Source organism: Ambystoma mexicanum, chromosome 2p (assembly GCF_040938575.1).
Source record: "Ambystoma mexicanum isolate Mex_15411 chromosome 2p, UKY_AmexF1_1, whole genome shotgun sequence".
Lineage (NCBI taxonomy): Eukaryota > Metazoa > Chordata > Amphibia > Caudata > Ambystomatidae > Ambystoma > Ambystoma mexicanum.
Window position 1 is genome coordinate 1,388,418,641 of NC_090923.1, and position 24,802 is coordinate 1,388,443,442.

The 24,802-nt window shown below is 47.1% G+C and overlaps 1 protein-coding gene across 4 annotated transcripts in view; it reads right to left on the reverse strand.

The window, feature by feature from the left end:
• The window catches only part of LOC138567526 (cyclic nucleotide-binding domain-containing protein 2-like), a 304,324-nt gene that overhangs the window by 57,206 nt on the left and 222,316 nt on the right, over window positions 1–24,802 (reverse strand). For all 4 annotated transcript variants that reach the window (XM_069645804.1, XM_069645801.1, XM_069645803.1 and 1 more), the window contains 3 exons: window positions 8,012–8,150; window positions 6,860–6,971; window positions 241–490 (listed from right to left, as the gene is read on the reverse strand). In XM_069645804.1, the coding sequence (XP_069501905.1) occupies window positions 241–490; window positions 6,860–6,971; window positions 8,012–8,150 (501 nt within the window). The remainder of the gene's footprint in view (window positions 1–240; window positions 491–6,859; window positions 6,972–8,011; window positions 8,151–24,802) is intronic.

Here is a 24,802-nt window from a genome sequence, read left to right on the forward strand (position 1 = left end):
TTATGCAAAACTCTAATAATAGTAAATATAAGCAACACAAATATAGACTAAAAACAAACCTACATTAAAAATTGCCTAGGCCAGAAAAAGAAGAAAAATGCGCACAAAATTAAAAATGAAAATGAAATAATGTATACACATTTACATTATAAATTACAATAAAGTTCAAAAGATCTTCAATCTGTTGTGTTGCTGTCTGAAGCCCTATGCAGAACAAAACTATGATTCTGTGGACTCTACCTGTTTCTTGTGGTGCTGTGCTCCTCTGCTTTGCCTGCTGTGTCGCACAAAATATTGAAGTGCCGGTCTTTCCTCGAAGACTCAGCAGCACTTGGCAGAATTGGCGTCATCCTCTCCACTTCATAGGCGTACCTTTCCCTCAAATCTTTGGGTACATGCTGGAGGGTGCTGACACTTGGAAAGGTGGAATGAGGGTCTTGCACATCGAGGCCCTCCGCCCTAGTTTTCAATGGATGCCTGCCTTCTGCTTCTGTAATCCATACAAAATTATAAAAACATACGTTCCTCATTTTAGCACCATTTCCTTATCCCCATCAGCGCCCGAAACACGTCACAATTCACGGTGAACAAGGGTCACAAATACTAGAACACACTTTCAGACAACGATTGAAAATTTTGGAAATGGGCCACCCTTGCTGGCCTCAGGCATACACTAGAGGTAGGCTGCTTGCAAATACCCTAATCCCTAGGACTGGAAAGTGATCAGGCAATGGTTGATTGATATGCAGTGATGAACTAGGATTTAACAGGGCAATCAGCTTTCTGAATTCAGGAAGTCTTTGGATGCCCAAGAGTTGTGAGGCAGAGGATTAAAAGGGAGTGTGCCCATATAGAGAGCAAACACCTGTCAGGGGTGGAACCTTCAACTCCTAGAGTATCCTTGGGGATTGCCAGTTCATATCTTTTTGGGTGGGCTGTCGAGGATCATTTATTCACTAAAGTATTCAGGAGAGAGCCTTGGAGCAGTTTCAAACTATTGCCTGCTAAGGTATCCAGCATTTCGATAGGCAATTGATGCAAAGCTTGAAGGCGTGTGCTCGCCTGGTATGTTTCTGGTTAACCAGAGTTATCGGCCCAACTGGCTTACCCCAACTTCAACCAGCCCTTTCTGGGACACTAACCCAACAAGAAGCACCCTCTTTTCCCTTCAAGCCTTGCCAAGAGGAGCAATAATCCAAGTGCATAGGTTCAAGCTGCACATCACCTTGGCATTCAAAGTGTAGGCCACTGGAAGAAAGAACAATTAAAATCGGGGTAACACAATTCCCACTCAGGATATTGAAGAGTTCCCAAAAAATGAAGGTTTCATGGCAAACATGCAACTGCACACAACTACAGTTGGTATTTCTCTGATGCATTCACTTTGGATAGAGGACAGGGTTTTTTTACGGGGCAAGTGGCATGGTGTTGACCAGGAGTGCCTAATGGGCTGAAATGGGTTGGGCTGGTGTTGCACCATCTCCAGGTCACAAGCCCATCCTGGTGTATGGTGGGTGCCCTACAGATCATATGATCACCAAAGATTGTCAGTCTGTGGGCCTCATTACGAGTTTGGAGGTAGCCATGGTGCTATTAGCTCCATGGCTGCCTCCAAAACGGGCTCCATTACCGGGTTCCTGCAATGGGGACTTACAGGGTCATTCCAACATAGGAGGACCCGGTAAGTCCTCCTTGCAGGAACCATTCCCCATTCCCATTTGAGACCCCATAGGGCTCAATGGGAATGGGGAGGGAGGTAACAACGGGCACATTACAAGTGTCCCGTTGTTACCTCCCTCTTCCCCTCGCGGGACCCGGAAAAGACGTCTGGTTTTACCAGACGTCTGATCCGGGCCCCGCAAAGGGAACCTCGTAATCAGCCCTGGCGGAATGAAGGGGGCTGGTCCCGTACCGGCCCCCTTCATTCTGTCAGCACCAGGGTCGTAATGAGGCCCTATGAATGGAACTGCTGGAGGAGCTGGTGGTCCGTCAGGGAGTCTCAATGTACCAGTACGCCGGACATACTTTTTTGTTTTAGAGCGTCATCAAAGGCAGATATCCAGCCGTGAGAGGTGTCCTTTCAGATGCCCTAAGCAGTGAAAAACATATATATATATATATATTTCACACCTTGGGAAGTATTTATTTATTTACACCCTACAAAAGAGGCCTTGTTTTAATATTAAGTATACATGCATATTGTCTTATCCTGTGTGGAAAAGGACAGTAACTCAGTAAATGATTTGCCTCACTGTTCCAAGTCCAGGGGAACCCCTGGCAAAATCCTTTTTTAGTCCTGACACACGCTGGGCCCCTGGGAGGGCAATTCCTCACCCAAGACTGAGTCAGGATTGCTAAAACTTTTATTAAAGAAAAAGTAAGACCCAAGCTCTCTGTAAATCTACAACTCCAAACCCTACTCTAAAAAAGAACAAGTAAAAGGGTCCTCATCAGGATGTCTAACAGAAATAAAGTTTACGGGCCAGAATCGTAATCTAACCTAGTTCTCAAAAGGAAATAACAAGAAGTAATTTCTTTGGGAACTACCAAATGAAAGGGATGGCTGCTGGCTTCTGACTTCCACCCCTTGATCTTGTTACCATAGACCCTTGCCTAGGGTTGCAGTTGCAGTCATACAGTTTGTATCCTGGAGGAGGATGTCCCGGGACTCCAGTCAGGTCTCTCTGGTTGTCTTCCTACTCTAGGCTTCTCAGGGTTCTTTCAGTCTCTTCCCCACTCTAGGGCGTTGCCCCTTATCACTTCCCACTCTGGGTGTTCTTCCTTCTTGGCTCACTCTGGGGCACTCTTCTTTCTCATGCACCACTTTGGGGCATCTCAATTCTCTCCCCACTCCCGAGCGTGTTTCTTTCTCTCCCTCCACACTCTGTGGCTTCTCAGGTTCTCTCCCAACTCTGGGCTTGTTTCTTTCTCTCTCACCACTCTAGGGCTTCTCTGTTCGCTCCCCACTCTGGGGCTTCTCGGCTCTACCCACTCCCGGGCTTCTTGGTTCTTTTACCACTCTGGGGCTTGTCTGCTCTTTCCCCACTGCAGGGCTTCTTGGTTCTTTCCTCACTTTGGGGCTTGTTGGCTTTCTCCCCACTCTGGGGCTTCTCGGTTCTCTTCCCACTCCTGAACGTCTCAGTTCTCTCCCCACTCTTGAGCTTCTCGGTTCTGTACCTACTCTGGGGCTTGTCGGCTCTCAGCCCACTCTGGGGCTTGTTGGTTCTCTCCCCACTCTGGAACTTCTCAGTTCTCTCCCCACTCTGGGGCTTCTTGGTTCTTTCACTACACTGGGGCATCTCAGTTCTTTCTCCACTCTGGGGCTTTTCTCCCTCTTCTGTGTTTTGCCGCCACCGACAGGGCCACTGGAGCCAAAGTGTACCCACTTCTGACGAGCGGTGCTCCTCGGAGGATTGTAGAGGCAGCCTGGGGGTTCTCTCACCGAAAAGCTGCTTACATGACTTGTCAGATGGGCTGTGTGTCAGCTGCTGGTGATTCTTCTATCCTGCACGCCCCGTGCAGGGACCTGTCACCAGCTTCTCCTTGGGTATTCAACTCAGCGCTGTGAGGTACTTCATTTTTGTCTGTGCGGCCACTCGGGACTCTTCTAGTTACTGGCCCGCTACGCCTTGCTGCACTCCCATAGCCAGGACGCAGAGTCTGGTGTTCTCTCCCCCCTTCCGGCCACACCCCCTCTGGGCACTTAGGTGCAGTTGAATTCTGTGGGCTACGCGGGTTGGCTCTTCTGATTGGTTCCTTCGATTACGCTTCTCGAGGGGACTGGTCTATTTGCCTCTCTGCTGTTTTCCATGAGGATTGGGGATAGTGAGGGCCAAAAGTCTAGTCAGCCATTGCAAAAGGAGTTATAGGAGTGTGATACACTTTAGCTCCCACATATCCCATAAAGCTGTTACAGTGTGGAGGAGAGTGATGATGGCGTGTACGCCTCTCTGAGGTTTTCCTGTCCCCTGGGGGGGGGGTGCCTCCAGAGGGATCCCGTTTACCCTATCACCTACGGGGTAAGAGCAGGAGGCTCACCTCCTTAGTCCCAAAGGGGGTGATTTCCCCCTTGGGGAGAAGTGATGATCTCCTTAGAATCATCACATAACCCTCTCCCTGAAATCCAGTATGTCAGTTTTGGACATGTAAAGCATTACTAGTTTGATTGGGATATTTGTCATTTGGGAGCCATTTTGCGAGACATAAAATAGTAAGAATCAAGAAGTTGCAGCATGTTTCTCGTAACTGGAGTCATTTGTATTTGCTCCCACTGTAATGTCACATTTTGTTTAAGATGCCTGCATTAAAGACAACGGGCGTCATTCCAAATTTAGCAGTGCAGGAAAAAAGTGTTGGTAATTCCTTTATCACCACTTTTTACGGAATTATAGCGGTTTTCACAGCACCACCGAATTATAATTTTTCGTAGATTTACCGCTGGCGGAATTACTTCACAGTAAATTGCCTTCTTTTTTAGGGGAAAAGTGGCGGATTCACCTCCAGCTTGTTTTTGGAGGTAAATACTCCACTTTACCTCTAGAAATCAGCAGATTTATCATGGGGTAATACCACCGGTGGTAAATCTGCCACAAATCCCCATAGAGTATGGGGAATTACACCACCCTACCACCACTTCTAATCCCGAGGGTCCAAGTGGCGGTAACGGTAACTGATTTTAGCAGTAGTACGGCAGATTAAATGCTGAATTACCCCCAAACTCGGAACAAGGCCTCATTCACTTCCAGAAGCCCAGCTATTTGTCTGATAAATAGCATATTGCTGGAGTCATTTACATGACCAGAAAGAAGTCTGTGGCAAGACTGGATATGACCAGGTTCGGACAGCCAAAATGCCAAAACAATGCTTCTCAGTCTTTCTAATCGGCTTTTAATATCTTGTAAAGGTGTATTGTGTAATCTTGGTATACTATCAATCTGTTTATTGTTCGAATTTTTATTGTAGGCATTGTACAGTGATCTGACATTTTAGGTTATGTTTTGGCTTATGTTATGTTTAAAACAAAGGGAAGAAAGTACAGCTAGCTTTCACTGTCTGTAGGCGAGAGTCTTGTTGTCAGTTGTGCGTTTAATAGAGCCAGCCTAATCGCTGCTGACAGTAGAAGGAAGAGAGGTATAACACAGATTTCTTAAATGGAGGTTGGCTTTATGATTTAAAGTAGAATGAGAGCATCAGAGGCATCCCCTAAGATGGGGACCAGCCTGGTGTTTTTTATCTACATTGTCATTGTGTCTGTCCTGCAGGAATGTCACCAGCACACTGAGGGTGTATTGTTCATATGGGGAGGTCAGAGGAATGCAGACCAGCTTGGCGAGAGATAATGGGGTTGTGACCGACTTTGCGAGGGACCCGAGGGCTAGGCTGCTGAGTCTAGTATGTTATGTTCCATTTTAAATTAATTAAAGAAAGAGATCATTGGTTTTAATCTGAGCGCTAATTTTACCAAGAAAGAAGGACATTTTGAGAGACAAAATGATGTGTATTCTCAGCCAAAGAAGCTATTGAGTAAAAGGAAATTGTTTAATTGTACTTTTGAAAATTGTCTAATATTATTTTTAATTATTGCTTCAAGTATATATTGTCATAATAAGAGTGTTAAACTTGTTTACAGAACAAAGAACATTATTAAAATCTAGATATGATAGTCTGGTACAATCCTTTTGTACCCATTACAAATATTGAATTGTAGATTTGCAGTGGAAGAGGACAAATAGTGCCAATGAGAGTTCCTGGCCTCTTGACCTAAAATGTAAGATAATTTTGGGAGCATAAGCATGACCACAGATCTTTATATTGGACTAATATGTCTGTGATAAAAGGGCTGTATCACTAACTACATGATGCACACTGGACCTGGTCCCCATTTCATTACGCATAACACCCAACTCTGCATTAAATTGTTTGCAACCATGAAACTTTCTGACATCCTTACTTTACTTTATATATTTGTATGGTGCTACCAGGTGGGCCGGAGGCATACGGGCGCCGGGAACTAGAGTCCCTAGGAGACGGTTAAGGACAAGAAACAAAACAAGTACGCAGGGCCTAGAGGGTGGTAGAAGTACTGCCACCACTGTTATCTAGATAGGTGTGTTTTAAGATTTGTCTTAAAGCTGTCCAGGGACATGCAGCTTCTGAGTTCCGAGGGCACAGCATTCCAACATCTGGGTGCTGCCACCCAAAAAGTGCTCTTTTTAACCATAGCCAGGTCAGCTCTTGGTACTTCTAAAAGTTTTTATTCATTCGATCTGGGAATCCTGGTTTCCTTTTTTTGTTGAGTCTAAGTGCTATATAGGCTGGGTATTGTCCTGCCAGACATTTGTAAGTTATGGTGAGTAGCCCACCCTTAGGACTTGGGTGTTCAAATCTGTCACTAGTTTGGCACCCAGGGCACTTTGGAAGCCACATCATTTTACAAATGCCCAATCCCTAAAACACACACTTAGAGAATATTAAATATGAAGACAGTATTCACATGCAGTATATGTTTGATATTGTGTCCTTTGCACCAATATGATCATAGCCATAGCACAGGCTTTATTTACTGCCTTTCTTATGAGATATTTGAAAATCTGTGAGACATTAAAACATTTCAGTGATACGGGTTATTTGTGGAAAATGAGTGATGTGAAACACATGCAAATATGTCAACATTAAAGGATGGGCAGGGGTTATTAGTAGATGGGGATTGTGGCCAAGAAAGAGAGAGAGACGGTTAATGGGTTATGAGATCAATAACCAAGAGAGGATGGCTAGTAATGAGGAGTTTGAGGGTGTGAATTATCTAGAGGGAATCAATGTCTTTCCTCTCATCCCTCCCAAAGTAGCCAATGGTTATCACCTGGCGAACCAATCATAATGGTCTTTCCGAGGACCACCTCCTGCTGTCTAATCCACTTCCGGTAGGAGGGGCACTGGCTGAGGTCCACCAATCGCAGCACATCACAGCGTCCCTGCAAAAGAAACAACCAACACAATGGGTCATGAAGAGTGGTAACGCAAGATCTTCCCTTGGATTCCTTCTGCACTTGAGCCACACTCGCCCGACATGGCGCTATACCTGTCATTATCAACACTGAGCTTAGTTGCAGAGCAAAACTCTGAGTGGGAAGTAGTTATCTCAGCAGAAGACTCTGCCCCAGACAACGGAGGGGACTCATACATTATGACAATTAGGCAGTTCTGTCATGGGAATGAGTCTTCAAAAGGCGTAGTGACAAATCCTGGCAATTCAGAGCAGTCATAAAAGATCAAAAGCTAAACCCAGAGTCAATGCAGGGGCTTGCGTCAGGTGTTGGCAGGGAATTGAAAAATGGATGGGCTTGCCAGTGACTGACTATACCCGTCACTAAATATTTACTGGTAATACTAATGACTGGTTGGTAAACGTAAATATACACTATGGGCCTCATTACACGGTATGCGGTAACCATAGCGCTATTAGCGCCATGGTTGCCGCCGGTATTTTACCGTGTCCGCCTTGGTGGATGGCGGAATTACCGGCCTACTCCAAGGTGAGCGGAGCCGGTAATTCCCCATTCACCAAGGCACTTCCCCATTCCCATTTTTGCCCCCATAGGGCTGAATGGGAAAGGGGAAGGAGGTAATTACGGTACCGTAATTAGCACCAAGGTCCCTTTGCGGGCCCGTTCCTTAACGGCTGGTAAAACCAGCCGTTGAGGTCGGGTCCAGCAAAGGGACCTCGTAGTAAGGCGGTAAGGGTTTACCGGTACCGGTGCCCTTACCGGTGAACCCTTACCGCATACCGTGTAATGAGGCCCTATGTGTGCAGCTCTTAATAATCAGATTGATTTTGTTGTTTAAATATTCACGGTGTATGCAGCTCTTAAAGATGGGATAGATTTTATTTTCTTTGTTTTTCTCACATAGAGATGCCAGGATGTGCTCCCCCCTTACTCCATGCTCCGCAGTTGGTACCTTCATGCTTTGGTCATGCATCCTCCCCGGTGGGTGGTGCACTCAGTGTGTTTACCTTTGTGATGAACATGATGCTGTTGGTCTCACTCGTGTTGCTCACCATCACCTGGCTGTGGTGGCACTCTTCAATCTTGCAGTGGTCAGCAAGGGTTTCCAAGGACTCATCTGACCAGCTGGAGAAAATCTCCAAAGACCTGAATAAAGCGGTATAGTCTGAATTAATCCATCAGAACGGGGGTTGTCACAAAGTCACCTCGGACCACGAAATACGTCAATAACAGAGAATGTCGTTCAAGACTTTTATTTAGGGAAAACATCACTAACTGAACCAAATTAAATCAAAACGGGATTTTCTTAAAACCAAAGCTTTACGATATCTTCTCCTGTAACTGGACATCTCTGCCTCTGGGAGGTCTACAAAATGTCCTCATCTGCGCCACAGGCTATTGGGCCTTCCCAGCCTCTCGAATGTCCTGCCTAGAATGTAAATCAGGGGTTCCATCACCCCCTTCTCAGCTCCCTGGACTTTGAGGGGCCTAGGGGGTTCCCAAACCCTTGTTCTGGCGTGGGACTAGTTGTGAGCTTTGTGGTGTCCCGTACCAGGTGACACACGAGTGAAGACTGCTAGCAGACGAATAGTCAGCAGGGGGAGAAGGAGGGATAGCTTCCTAGGTCATAACTAACTGAGGACCCTTCTGTGCCTTTCCCTCTCACATCTCTAGTCCCAATATATCCTCCCTGGCCAACTCTCATTCCTCATCCTGGTCTTGCCTAGGGCTCACCTGCCATGCCAGAACCTCCCAGCTCTGTCTGCTTACAGGTCCACTCTCCTCCTGTTCCTCAGTCTGACTTTCACTGCCTGTTCTCACTTCTTCTTTACCACTGTCGGGGCAGATTCATTTGTTATGGAAATAAAACCTTCTCGGCACATGATTTCTGTTCTGTCATCAGTGTGCAAATGGCATCCGATCAAAACAGCCCTCAAAACGTTTCCTTTGCAGCTAATGTGCACGGACTCTAATTCAATGCTCGCGGGAGGATAGCTCAGGGGCAACGTGCTCGCCTTGGAAGCAAGACGACATGGAGCACCACAGGTTTGATCCCCGGGTCCTCGCTTAAATAACTCATCATATCATATATCATTTATTAGTGTATAGTGCGTTTCCTTGTTTCCATGCTTTGCTTTCTGGAACTATTCTGCATGATTTAACAGGGACAGCCCTTGTGTGCGAGAGACACTAGTGGTGTCATGTGATTTGATGTATAGACCATGGGACGGACAGGACAGCCTGCATCTGAGAGCAGATTATCTCTCAGCTGCCAGCCAGAATAATTGTGCAAGGGCACAAATGAGCAGTATTATTGAAAAATAGATGATTTCAGTGCCTTCCAGAAAATAGACAATGACTCCAGTTGATGTAGTTCCAAGGACAGCTAGTCCCACAGTCTGGGCCCCATATAACCGTGGTCGACCTGCACTTATTTCTGCTACTGTTATTCTTTTTGCTGTTGTCTAAACTGACTGTAACTCTTGCATAAGCCTTTGTCGCCCAGTTACCTGAGGGTTCGGTGCGCGGTACAAATAAAGAAACTAAACTAAACTAGCCTAGGGCCAGAAACATTCAGTCCACTTGGTGACACGAGAACCAGTGAGTTTTAAAAGATGGTGGTTGATGGAACTAAGATCTGGAAAGATAATATGGACATATCTTCTTAACAAGACAGGCTGGTGCCAAGGCGTGAACACACTGAAGGGTTAAGCAAAGAATCTTAAAAGTAATACGATAACACACTAGTAGTGAATGAAGATCTGTGCATAGGCTGGAGGCGTGTAAACTTTTGGGGAGTCCAAGAATATGCCGTACAACTGCATTTTGTACTCCTTGGAGCTGCAAAAACAGTTTATAGGGAAGACCCAGATGAAGCACGTTTATATAGTCCAATTGGGAATTGATTAGGACACCCACAATTCAAGCATGAGCTTCATTTGAATGAACGGGAGGACCTTCCGCAGCAACCAAAGCTGAAAGACTTAAACTCGTACCACCTATAAGAAGTGTTAGTGAGAGGTCAAGTTCCCACACTTTTAACTTTAGGAGAAAAAGAGCTAGAAAGTCCAAAGAGAATGGAGGGAGATGATGAAAGAAAAAGATTGTTGATCAAATGTTTGGGCCCAACCAGCATCACCTCTGTATTTGTGGGATTACGTTTGAGTGCATTCTTGGTTAGACCCCATGATATGATATGATTTGGTATTTATAACGCGCCTTTACACAAGTGTTTCTAGGTGCCACAAGACAAAGGAGGGGAGACAGAGGGATGACAAGACAAGCGATCTTACTAGGCCTTGTGAAAGTCAGATAGTGCAAGGGGAAAGTGCAGGGGAGAGAGTGAGGGCAGAAGTGCAGGGAAGGTGTAAGGGGGAAGTGCAGTCAGTGCAGCAGAGCTCTGAGTAAGTGCGAGGATGGCAGAGGACTACACGAGCGCCGTCCCAGACCAGAAGTGCTGGCTAGGCCAGAAGGCAGTGCAGGGTGACTGGTCAAGGGAGGGGGCGTGGCACCCTGTGTGAATTGGAGGGCAACCACGCCGCCAGTCAGGATGAGCAGATAGGTAGATTAGCAGAGGAGAGGGAGCAAGAAGGAGGAAGAGAAGAGGAAGGTCTTGAGCAGCTTCCGGAACTTCATGTGATCCAGCTCAAGTCTGAGAGGGGTAGGGAAGCCATTCCAGAGGGAGGCACCTGCAGAGGAGAGAGATTTACCCCCCACTCTCTGTTTGGGGAAGTGTCTGACTCGCAAAGGGTTTGAGGTAGCTGAGTGGAGGGCTCTTGAAGGAAGGTATTGTGAGAAACCAGAAGGTGTCTCACCCACTAGTCCCCGGGGGTCTCTCTCTCAGGTGGCCAGGGCACGGCCATCACTTTTGGATCCAGACCCTGGTGGTGGACCAGTGCGGGAGGATCACCTGGGTGAGGGGTCTTCTGGGAGTGGGACACCTGATGGGGAGACGCGGTATCCCTCTCCCTGCAACACCTTTACCCCATCCTACCCTGTAGGATATATGGAAACACTTACCCCACCCCTCTCACCTTTTCCTGCACAAACACTTTCACACAGACAGCCGGCCCTCAGCGAAAACAGACTCACACCCGAGCATTGTACCTGACATGCCCCACTACTATGGTAAGGCAAAGTCAGGCGGTTAGTGGTAATCATTCCCACCTGACTTCCATTAAACTTCCCGACACTGATGAAAGGTGGAGCACGAGAGCACACTCTGAGCGAGGCAAGGCACACAAAGAAATAGCAGTTTCGAGACTGCAGTTTAATGAGGGAAGAAAGACAGCAAACCAAGAAGGGTTCGCAAGAATGGAGATACCCTTCACCTTTCCAGCAGAAAGCCGTTAACTTTCTAGAAACCTTCGGATTAGAAAGTGTGAGGCCAAGAAACCAGACTGAAGAATCCTGCTTTGTGTGTCAGAGATACCCGCTGCCCTCTGGCATTGCTGGCCATGTCAGGGAGAAGCAACAGCTGCCGTGGTATCATCCTTGGCTCCAAGATTAAAGAAACATCAACACAGCCGGTGAGCTGGGGAGACGGATGCAAGACCGGTCTGTGTTGAAGTCAATGTTGCAAGTGGCAACATTGTATAAAGAACAGAAAGATAGAGATTGGTAACGCATGTGATGAAAGATGTGAGGACAGCCTAATGGCTGATGGATGTTTGAATTGTGGCAAAGAAGATATAATATTTTGTGACAGTGGTCCAGCACCGGGAGTGTGCTCAATCAAAGGTCTCTGTGAGGTATACAACCAAGAAGTGGCAGAAGTGAAATTAAAACACAAAGAATGAGAAATGGAATGAATCAAAGTGGTCATGCGATGGTTTAAGCAAAACCCATCGCACCATGGAAAGTCTTTGGTTTTTGAGGAAAAGGGGTCTGAGCCCGAACGAGGGAGATCCGTGGCCCGAGCCTGAACGAGCAAGACCAATTGTGAACATTGTGTTAAAAGGGGTCTGAGCCCGGACGAGGGAGACCAATTGCGAACCTGTGAATGTGAGAAATTCTGATAAGAGAGGAACTTTGGTGTTTGTTTGTTACGTCAGGCCCTCTGCAATAAGAGACTGTCATTGGGAGAGGGACTTTGGTAGAAGGCCCTGATACCTGTGCTTTGAACTGTTTCCTCGTGGCCAAGTAGCCAGAATGTGTGTGAAGCTCAAATGTGCTGCCTTGTCCCGTGCTGAAAACGTGGGGAAGGGAAGCCAACTGCTCAACTATCCTGACATATCATTTCTTGAACACTTTTCTTTTGCCTACATTGTTGTCCCACACCATTTGTATTTAGAAGTAAGTATTAGCAATAGGTGTATTAGTATAGGCTCTTTTATTTTGACAGAGACTCCATTAGGACTGTGTTAGAATTTGATGGTCGTAGCTTGCTCCCATCCTTAGATTTAGGTTTAGGTAGGTGTTTAACCAACCTGTTTGAAGTTCAATAAAGACCCTTGAACTGTGATCACTTGTGTCTGTATTCACCGTTTGATACCATGTCTTCCTCACAGTATTTAGGAAGAGAGTGTTGGATAGAGTGGATGACAGCCCCAGAAAGCCTTGTGGATGTTGAAGAGGGTCTTGATCTTGATCCTCGCAGCCACCGGGACCCAGTGGAGAGATTTCAGAGCTGGAGAGATGCCGTCCCTGGGCTTGAGGCCAAGGATAAGTCTTGCAGTCCGGTTCTGGATTAATTGAAGAGGGCGAAGAGTAGAATTGGGAAGATTGACAAAGAGGCTGTTGCAGTATTCCAACCTGGAGAGAAACCAGGGCTCTAGAGACAGTGAGCTTCTGGGGGAAGGTGAGAAAAGGTAGGATACCTCTGAGGAGGTACAGCTGGAAGTGTGCCCTCTTGGCAATGTCTGTGATGTGTGGAGAGAAGGAGAGACTGGAGTGGAAGATGATGCCAAGGTTTTTTGCCTCACATGAGGGTGAAGGGAGGGGGCCCATGGAGGGCAGCCAGAGGGAGAGAAGAAAGGCAGGAGCAGGGGTCCCAATGAAAAGGATCTGTATCTAGCATTAAGGCGCATCATCCCTGAATAGCGGATAGTGTTTGAAACCTGAAGGTGTCTCTCTAGCTAGTCCCCGGGGATCTGTCATCCAGGTGGCCAGGACACAGCCAATGCTATTTGATCCAGTTCCTGGGGGTGGACCAGTGACGGAGGATCACCTGGATGGGGGTTCCTCAGGGAGTGGGAGTGGGACACAGATGGGTGAGACGCGGTATTCCCCTTTCTTTGACACCTTTTCCCCATCCCCTCACGTAGGATATTCAAAACCACTACCCCTCCCTTTTCCAACACACACACTTTCCCACAACGCAAAGGGCAATGACTTAACACTAGAGCAGTTTACCTGACATGTCCGAATACAAGGGTCAGGCAATTAGAATCACAAACACCTGACGTCCCTTTCCCTTCCCCACAGGGATAAAAGGTGGTGCCCGAGAGCACAGTACGAGCACGGCATACAGCACGATGAGGCTAATCTGGTGCGGCAGTTCAAGAGAAGGAGAAAGGCGGCAGGAATCGAGAGGGTGGTGAGGAGAGAGGTGACCTTGCCCTTTTCACCCCAGACCCACGGAATCTTTGAGGAAGAAAGCCTTAGACCGTGAACAAAAGCACAAGCGCCTTGCAGCAGATGTCAACGATACACGGGGTAAGCCTACGCCGATAAGCAGGAGCGAGGGAAGCTCCCGCAACCGTGGTACCGGCCTTGACTCCAGAGAAGCCGAAAGCCAAGCGGTTCATCACAGCCGGTGAGTCAAGGGGAGAAATGATAAGAACCGGCTGTGTTAATTGAGGGTCGCAAAGTGGCACATTTTAACCAAGTTCAATGAACTATGAAAGAACTGTAAAAGTGTTCAGGGGAGACCGCTGCAGAGGGAAACCGGAACCACGTGGGTGCTAACAAGAGACTCTGGTCGATCCCCATCTGAGTCAAACTACAGAAACTAGGAGGCCATAGGAGGGCCACCTAAATAGGTGAAAGTGGTCATACTGAGGGTCAAACAAAATCCCTGTACAAACGAAAGACTTTGATCTACAATCGGTGTGAGAAAAAGGGAAGTGACTCCCACAGTGAGAGAAAACAAGGGAAGTGAATCCCAAGAGGGGCAAAGTCTAAAGTCCCAAGAAACAGTGTGTTGACAGAAGTGAACCCGGCCGAGGGATGTTTGCTGGAACTGTTTGAAAAGACATTAAAGATTTGTGAAAAAGGAGAAGCCATAGAAAACCCGGCCAATGGAGACTTAGATCTATGAAGGGTCAGCACCCAGAAAATAGGGACCGAGGGGTGAACTATTCCCGCCCTAATGAACTTTCATTTGGTTAAAGGAACTTTTATTTTATTATTTTGAAGACATCATGTCCTCGAAGGCAAGAGACTTTCAGTGAAACGAGACTTGGCCATCGATGGCCCTGATAGCTGAAAACTGTACTGTCATCTCGTGCTGGGAAAGCTTGAGAGTGTGCTATACTGCACGATCCAACCTTACCCCGTGCTCAAAACATGGGGAAGGGAAACCCAAGCTACCACATCCTGACATATTATTTGAGAACGCTTCTTTCTTTTCCTGAGAACTATCCCACACCCCTTTTTGTGTTAGTTGTTAGGTTTGGCAATAGGTTTCTTAGTATAGGTCCTTTTATTTTGACACAATGCTACTAGGACTGCCTTATTTTTCATTTGATGTTTGACGCTTGCTACCATCTTAGATTTAGATTGTGTTTTTCCAACCTGCATTTATCATTCATTGTTCAATAAACACCCTTGAACTGTGCTCATTTGTGTCTGTCTTTCTTGTTGCCACCATGAGTTCTTCACAATAGACAGGAATGAGCGAGGAGAGGAGGCTGAGGGTAGCCTGAAAGAGAGCTGTGTATCAGCCGCATAACACTTAAAGTTAGAGAAGAAAGTGGAGATCAGGTGGGCCAGATAGACATTGAAGAGCCAGGGTGAGAGGATAGAGCCCTAGGGAACACCACATGTGGAAAGAGAAGTGTTGGAGAGAAAGGACACAAGTTGTACCTGGGAGGGTCGGTCCAAGAGGAAGGAGGCCAGCCACGCCAGAGCCTGACCAGTGATGCCAAGGTTCACACTTAGATGGTTGATCAGGGAGGCGTGATTGACCATGTCAAGGGCAGAGGAGAGGTCAAGTAGGATGAGGACAGAGTGAGAGCTAGAGTTGAGGTTGGAGAGCAGATATTCACAGTAGTTCAGGAGAGCAATTTCTGTGCCTCTGGCCGATCTGAAGCCAGACTGATGGTCATGGATATAACCAGCAGATTCAGTGGGAAGGTTTAGCTGAGAGATGGCTAGTTTCTCCAGAGGCTTGCCCAGGAAAGGAGTGATAGAGATAGGGCAATCGCTGGCCGGGCAGGAGGGATCATCAGAAGGCTTTTTCAGGAGGGGGTGCACAAGGGAGTGCTTGAGAAGAGAGGGGAAAGATCCAGTGGCAAAGGAATGATTGCAGCAATCGGCCAAGGCTGGAGCAAGGGAAACAATGTTGTCCTTGATGGTTTCGGAAGAGCAGGGTAGCAGCTGTTTGGATGAAACTTTCATAGACCGGACTTGTCTAGAAACATCATCATGTGTTATAGGAGAGAGAGAGGAGAGATGGAGAGAAGAGGTAAAGGTGGCTGCAGGGGACCTGAGAGAGGTAGATGGAGAGAAATGAGGAGAGGAGGATAGCATGGACAGGATGTCCTGAGTTTTAGTGGTGAAATGAGAATCCAGGACCATACATAGGGCCTGCGAAGGAACATGAAAGGTAGAGACTGCAGTCGGATTGGCCAGATCCTTGCAGATTTTAAAAGGTTCAGCTTAGAAGCCGCAGCGATGCAGGTTTGAATGTGGACCCTCTTCTTGGAGAAGATGGAGAGCCTGTATTGCCTTTGAAGCAGGCAGCAGGCCAGTTTGTCAGAGGATGCACCTAAAACTCTCCACTTCCACTCGGTAGCTCTGCACTTGCATTTCAGAGCGGCTAGGTTAGAGTCATACCAAGAATTGCACTTGGAGGCAGGCTTCAGATGGATCCTCATGACCGGTGCAAGGATATCGAGAGCATTGGAGATAGAGATGAAGGTTGGAGAGGGCTGTGTCCGAGCCGTAGGGGTCGGAGGAGAGAAAGAAGAGGCAAAAGTGACAACTGACACACGCTTCATATGTGGAAGGACCGCGAAGGAGGGTGGTAGTGTTGGGGTAGGTTTTCCCAGAGGGACAGATAGCTTCAGGTGAGAGGAAAGCAGAAAGTGGTCAGTCCAAAAGAGTGGAGTAGTGAGAGGGTTAGAGAGGGGGGTGGCTGAGGAGATGAGAACATCCAAGGTGTGTCCGGCTGAGTGTGTCTGACCAGCGGGATTAATAGAGAGGGAGAGAGGGTTGCAAAGGTTGCTGAATGGCCCAGAGTGGTCACAGGAGTCAAAGTGGATGTTGAAATCCCTTAGGAAGAGAAGCTTAGAGGTAGAGGCAAGGAGAGATCGGCCCATTCGGAGAGGAAGAGGGCGACCTTGCCAGGTGGCCCGTACGTGGTGGCCAAAGTCAGAGAGAGGCCAGGAGAGATAGAGAGCCTGCAGACCAGGCATTCAAAGGAGGAGTAAGCCTGAGTGGGAATGATATAGGCAGAAAGCCACTCAGGAAAGAGCATGGCTTGGTTCAGAGAGGATCTTGTAGCCCTCAGGGAGGAGATTGTCAAAACTTGTGACAGAGCTGGCCATATACCAAGTCTCAGTGAGACCGAGAACAACCAGATCAAGGTCTTCGAGGAGAAGGCAGATGTCATAGGAGTGTGTGACAGCAGAGCGAGCATTGAGAGTATCTACGTGGACCAGGTTGCCACTTTTGAAAGACTTCCAGGGTGGTGTACAGGAGAGAGTTACACCTAGTGGAAGAGGCAGAGAGAATAGAGAGGGTAGAGGTAAAAGGAGGTGGCAGATGGCCCAGAGAAGAGGGTGAGGAGGATGGCAGAGAGGAGGCAGCAGAGGAGGAGGCGAGTGGCAGAGGAGCTCGAGCGGAAGATGAGGAAGGAGGCAGAGGAACCAGAGAGGTGGTAGAGGTAACGCTAGGTGGCAAAGGGCCCAGAGAGGAGGCAGAGTGGTGAGCCACAAAGGAGGAAGCAGAGGTGGAAGAGAGTGGCAGAAGAGCCAGATAGGAAAAGGAGGAAGGTGGCTGAGGGGCCAGAGAGGTGGTAGATAGAGTAACAGGAGAAGGGAGGAAGTTTATAAAATGAGGGAGACGCTGATCCAGGAGGAGGCGGTTGGGCTGAGTGCCCTAGACCAAGACAGTCCCATTTACATAGACATTAATGATGGTTTTGGAGGACAGGAGGGAGGCCAAGTGGACCTCCCATCTTGTGCCACCATTAATGGTGGATAAAGTGAAACGAGAGAGAACAGCGACCATATGTATGGTCCATAGGTCGGGAGAGGGAACGACAAAGAGGATGTCGGTGAAAGTCTGTCTGGAGGAGGCAATGACATGGGTGTCTGTGATGGGAAGGCCTGGATTGGAGACCAGGATGTCCTTCTTGAACTTCCCTTCAGACTTACTGAGAGGGATGGGATCGGTGATAGAAAAGCAGTTGGAGAAGGTGGGTGAGACTGAGAGCACCATAGAAGGGTGTAGGTAGAAAGCAGAGGGAAAAGCGAGACAGAGACGAGAGAGGAGAGCAAGGACAGCACAGAACTACGCCACACAGAACGCACCGGGTACAGACATTGCAGGGGTGACACAGAGGGAGGCACAGTAAGGAATGGGCTGAGAAGCACAAACATGTAGAAGTGGGAGCAAGCACACAGAGGAAAGGACAGATGAGGCAGACAGGGAGAGTACAAACAACAATTACCAACAGTAAACACAGAGGGGAGGGACCTAGAGAGGGAATAGGGAAAAAGGCCTAGAGGGCTCAACAGAATCAGAGTGAAGGTAACAACACAGGAGCACCACACCAAGAGGGGGGAAAGTGCAAGAGAAACAGCAGGGAACACAAAGTGAGGCAACCATGAGAGAGGAAGCTCAATGAGTGCGTGGAGGCAGTGTATATTGAGGAAAGCGTCTAATTGGAAGTACACGCGAAGACGGAGCAGTTTAGTAGAGAGCTGGCACCTTTCTTACCGTACGATCGCTGATGGTTGATGGCTGCACAGCGTACTCTCACTGTGGGCTGCATCGCTTCATCACCAAACACCTGTGTCACACAACACTGCACCCTTAGCCTGTGCGGACTTTGCCCCAGAGGGTCCGATCCTTGGTTCTTAATAGGATTCGATGCGTGGAACGTAGCGCAACATGCTCCGTATCAAAAGTCCAGCATCTTCTGCGGCCCTGCATCGCACAACACTGCACCCTTGGCCTATGCGGGCTCATAAGAATCAGACAAGCTGAGAGATGTTCAGATGAAGGAGCAGGTGGAGCGGTGGTGAGCCAAAAGACCAGGAGATAGAATGGTGGAGCAGAACATTTCAGAGATTGTGGTGGAACTTGTTACAGGTGAGAACTACTCACATCTAATTCCTGTGCAAAGGTCTGGACAGAGTATCACCTAGGAAAATCCTGGAGACATAGAGAAGGCTAATGCATTTAGGTCCTCACACTAGTCAGAATATTAGATAGGTGTTAGCTATAATCCACAAGGTTTTCTGAGGCCTGGGATCCGCTATATCCAACTTTCTCTCCCTAAATACCTCCCTGCTAGAGCTCTTCATTCTTATAGTTCCAACTCTCTGCAGATCAGACGCTTCTCTAATCAGAGAATGGAGGGTAGATCTCTCTCTTCTTCCTTCCCTCACCCGTGCACCTGATAACACCCCCGTCTGCCACAGTGACTTGCTGCTTGGTTCCCTCTGAGTACTACAGTGCAACAGGCCCCCCCACCGCCCAGTCCACCCCTCTTCACGCACTTAGCATGTGGACCCTCACCCCCTGCAATCCCTGGCAAGTACCCTTCAGGCTTCCCCTTACCACTCGCCTAGCCCCTGTGGCCCTCTTCCCCCCTCCTACAACTACCTTTCACTTGCACACTCTTCTCTTTACCATGTACTTCCCTTCCCACCCAAGCACTTTGCATTTCATGCCGACCGGCACTCTTTCTCCCCCCCCCTCCCTTCTTGTTACTGCACTTGCACAATCCGAATGTCACAAGGTCAAGTAGGACCATTTTTGTTATCTTTCTCCCTTGTTCCCCCCGCTCTTTTTTGACTTGTGGCACCTTGACACATCTTTTGTTGTATGGGCGTCTGACAAATATCCAAAAAATAAAGAAATATATAATTAGTATTCAACCTGGGGTTTAAGGATGCCTGGGTTACAAAGGCCAGATGCCCATTAGAGAGTAGAGGGGGAAAACATTTAGTGTAACACAATTCCGCCTACTGCCATAAATGATCATCTTGTTTGTAGAGTTATTGTTTGGGTAATTCTAAGGTCATCTGTTGAGGCAGGAATGGATTGGCTGCTAAATTATGGGTGCTTGTGGCCTTACTTTAGGTCTAAATGGTTAAACCAAACCTTCATCTGGACTGTACATGATCTTTGGGTTACATTCTCCCCTTTTTTTATCATACCCTAATGCTGCCTGTGTAGAGCCCAGGTCTCCAGTTCCTTCAGAATGTGATTTGCAAGCTGGAAATACTCTGGGTAATGTGACGGTTCGAGGGAATTTGTCCCTTCTCCACCAGGGAGAGCCCCTTCCTGTGAGGCTAGGGAGATGAGCCCGCTCCGCAATACCTTTCCCAGGGGTAGAGGCAAGCAGGACATCACCGGAAGAGACTCCCCCACATGGGGCCAAGTACTCCATTCCCATGAGTAACTCCTTCAAGTGGTACATACTATGGCCTACATTGGATGTCTAATAACACCAGAATCTATGAAATACCAAGACTTGGGCAAGGTTGCTGCAATAACAAATCATGTGAAATACCAAAACTGGGATGAAGAAGCAATGATATCAGGAACTGTGAACTGTCAATACTGGGACGATGAAACTCCTAATGGATGTTGTTGTCTCAGGAGAAAAGGGCATGTAATTTTAAAACCAAGTATCCAATCCACAGAGAGGTGGATAAACGAAACTCCAGTGAGAGACGAAGGAGAAGGAGAGAGAGAAATCCATGCACGTCAGCTGGGGAAAAAGATATATGTCAAAAATACATTGATGAAACATTGCGTCCATTTGTATCTAATCTGCCCTTATATTTGAAAGATACCAAGCACTTCTTAAAAAAAATAGATGAATTGCCTGAACCTGAATACATGATGGCTACCCTAGATGTGGTTTCCCTTTACACATCGATTGGGCACGATTTTGGAATGAAATCATGTGAACATTTTCTGGACTCCCGCTCCTTGAACTACCTTAGTCACACAGAGATGATTTTGAGGGTGAGAGAGCTATGCTTAACCAACAATGTGTTCCTATTTGATAAAACTTTCTTCAGACAATTGCAAGGTACAGCCATGGGCACCACCTTCGTGCCCTTGTATGCTAACCTTACTATGGGCTGGTGGGAGCAGTCCATAGTCTGGTCAGCGGATAATGCCATATATACAGAAAAGTGGTGCTATGCCTGAAATTCATAGATGATTTGTTTGTAATATGGTGGGGGTAGTGAAGCAGACTGGATTGAGTTTGTTAGAAGACTTAATGACAATATACGGAATCTCCGATTCACTGAATACCATAGTACACAATTCATGGTATTTTTGGATGTTATTGTCAAACGCAATGATGGGTGCTTAAGTACATCTTTGCACAGAAAAGTCACAGGGTCAAACATCCCCTTACATGCTAGTAGTTGCCATTTAAAAAGTATAATTTGGAGTATCCCATATGATGAATGTATTCACATTAGGAGAAATTGCTCTAATGTAGAGACATATGATGGAGAGAGTAGAATCACAGCATGGGGGTTTTGTTACCAGGCCTATCCTAAGAAAGTGGTTGAAAGGGCATACATAAAGGTACATGAAATGAGCTGAGACAGCCTACTATCCTCTAGAAACCAGTTACCTATACACGAGGAGAAGAATGGAGTCATCAGGTGTATACTGGGTTTTGATAGAGCGGACAAAATGTGAAAGAGATTCTTTGCAAACATTGACACATCTTAATGCTGGACAAGAATATTGCACCCTTAATGGGTAGGCAAGCAAGCATTAGTTATCGTAGATCGATTTCGATAAAATATATGCTTGTGTCCAGCTTCAATGGTTGTGAAACTGGAACGGTTGGCAGCAAGTGGCTGGAAGCATCTGGAATGGGCTTCCACAAATGTACGAAATGTAAAGTCTGTAAATGTTCACAAGGCACTACCCTTTATACCCATCACATTTTGGGACACAAAGTGAGGATAACCTCGAAAATAACGTAACGCCCAAATTGTGGTATACGCATTGATATGCCCATTGTATGAAATGGTACATTGGCAGTACGATTTGTAAACTAAAGATTCGTATTCTCCAACATGTAAGAGCGGTTTAAAACAATGACCAGGCATACCCCATGGCAAAACATTACCAAGAGAAACACAGAGGCCAAGGTCTTAGATTCTTTGGGGTGAAAAGCATAGAGTTATCCCCAAGAGGAGGCGACAGGCAATTGTTGCTATGACAATGTGAAACTAAATGCATCATAGACTTTGAGACCCAATACCCAAAAGGTCATAACATTGACGAAGAGGTGTACACTTTTTAGGAACTTAACTTTCATTTAGTTTGTAGTACATCTTCCCTTGGTCTTTTTGATTGTTAGTTTATGCAGATGGTTGTCAAGTATATTTGCCCAATGGGATTTTTGTTTATTTTGGGTCTGTGTATTTCCCTTTTCTTCTCCTCTCTTTTCCGAATTAATTTCCTTCTATTTTTCTTTTTTTTAAGTACATACATTATGCGTCTCTTTCCTCCTGAGTTTTCCTTTCCTTTTTCTCAATAGTTCTTTATTGTACCATATTTTCACACTGTAGTTGTATTGCACTAATAGTTGTCTACTGCCTGGGTTTTGTATGCTCAATTATTTAGGCCACAAATATTGGGTGAGGTGTTTGCCACATGAACATTCCAACACATTGTCTCCATTACCGACTCACATGACCCAGTGCATGATTACAAGTACATTAGCATATGGCAGTTGACATGCAATTTTGCACGAGATCCTGCTGCTCTTACATTTAACTACACTAGCTTCCTAAGTGGTAGATTGAATCATGCGAAAGCTGCCGCATTGTTAATTTGCACGGCACAAAGGCACTTGATACAACTCCAGGTGTGTGGGGAAGTGATTTGTCAATTTGTGGCCAGTAATACACTTCCACATTACCCAACCGCATGTATTATATCCATTAGTAATTTTATGAATGTATAGCAAAGATTTTAACTACAAATTCAATGGGGTAATTTTTTGAGTGTTTTTTTGTAGGCTTTGAAGCCAGGCACTAGATACTTTAAACTACTGATTCACTTGCTCATTTGCACATTAAGTGATGTTGCACTCAACAATTGCAATATGTGATTACAATGTAAACTGTTTACAATGCTAATTTGATTTTGGCATTTAGCCAGGCAATGGTTTTTCTAAATCATTGAGTCATTTGCCCATTTGCACAATAAGCGATTTTGCACTTACCATGTCGAATTATGTGTTTACATTGCAATCTTTGCACGGCACATAGCCACCTTAACATTATTTGCACTAGGAGTTAAATGTTTTACAATAACATTGTGTGTGAACGAGGTGGAGACGTGTGATGCCAGAATCTTATTTGTTCAAGTCAAGGTAACTACCTTAAACAATACATTGAAATGTTACAAAATGGCAGCCATGAGAAACCCTAATATCAAGGAGGACATGAGACCCCGCCCATGGTCGATGCCAGTATTGAGGATATCTTGGACATCATTGAGCTGCCTAAATTGGACTCACAGATGGCTGAAACACTAGACGAGCCCATCACTCCCGACGAAGTAAAGGTAATCATTAGATCCCTCCCTTCTGGGAAAGCAGCTGGTACCGATGGCCTCCCTGGTGAGTTTTACAAAACTTACGAGGAGGCTCTGGCCCCCCTGCTGACCCAGGTGTATAATGAAGCTTATGAGCGCGGCACCCTCCCTGACACCATGAGGGAAGCCGTTATCATCCCCCTCCTCAAGCCTGGCAAGGAGGGTACGGACTGCGGCTCCTACAGGCCCCTTTCCATGTTAAACGTTGACAGCAAAATCCTTACCTCCCTCCTAGCGAACAGATTGCGTAGGGTAATACCACACTTAATCCACCAGGACCAAACGGGCTACGTGCCCGGGCGCTCCATAACCGAGAACCTGCGGAGATTGCACCACGTTATATACAGTACGGAACTGAGGCCCCAGAAATACGCGGTTGCGTCATTAGACGCCACCAAAGCCTTCGATTCAGTGCGATGGAAGTGGCTATATGCCACCATGGTAAAAATGGGAATAGGACCAGTTTTCTTGAAATGGACCAAATTGATTTACACCAACCCATCTGCCAGGGTGCGGACCAACATGACATACTCTGATTCGTGGTCCCTCCACAGGGGCACCCGCCAGGGATGTCCACTATCCCCGATGCTATATATCATCGCCAACGAACCTGTGGCCGCATACCTCAGACAGGAATACGGTGATGGGGGCATTGAGATTGACGGGATAACCCACCTGGTCTCCATGTACGCTGACGATACCTTGTTATACTTACACAATCCCGAACACCTCTTGCCCTACATTCTCGAAACCCTAGAAGGCTTCCAAAATCACACGGGAATTCGGATTAACAAAGACAAGTCCTGCCTCTACCCGCTAGCTGCACTATACAGGGAAGACTTCAGATCCCTGCCCCCCTTAGATCTTCAATGGCAGTTGACCTCTTTTAAATACCTGGGAATCACCATACACCGTAATCCTCACACGGAACACATCCTCAACACGATCAGAGCTAAAGATGCCCTAGCAAAATCCATGGACTTCTGGGGGAAGCTTCCGCTTTCCATGGCCGGGAGAGCGGGTCTCCTCAAGATGGTAGCACTTCCACGCCTATTACACAATTTCACCAATGTTCCCTTCAACATCCCCCCCTCCTTCTTTAGAGACATTAATAAATTATGTAGGCAGTTCCTTTGGCAGGGGGGCAGGCACAGGGTAGCGCTGGAGACACTTCAAAGACCCTACGAAAGGGGAGGTCTGAAAGTCCCCAACTTCGAACTGTACTACCTTGCAAGCCAGCTAAGACACGTGATGCGATGGATGGCCGATGAGATCACTACAGATACCAGACTTCTCCAACCAGCTCTGACGGGCCTCCTACTCAGGGACCTACTCTGGGTCAAGGAGGACACCCTAAGGCAGTACCCATACCTAGCGAAGCTCGGAACCCGGCTCTGGAGAAGGGCTTGCAGAACATTGGGGTTACCGGATCCATACTCCCCACAGATCCCCATAGCAGCACTCATGACCCATCGCCCATGGGGCCAACTGGAAACGCGAGCACAATGGGAACCCTGCGGGGTGGCCACCCTTGGGGACCTGGTTCAGGATCATGAAATCCTAACATTCTCTGACCTCAGCGAGACCACGGAGCTACCTGCAGGACAATTCCTGCTCCACAGAGCAGTGATCCAGGCTATGAAAGACAGATGGCCTGTGGCGGCCATTCTTGCAACGGATGACGGGATTATAGAGACAATGTTGAACACCGCCGAGGGAGGCCACGAGACCTCGCGGCTCTATGAAGCCTTAATGTTAGGCACGACCGGGAATGAGCTCAGGAGCAGAGGAAAGTGGGAACACGAACTGGG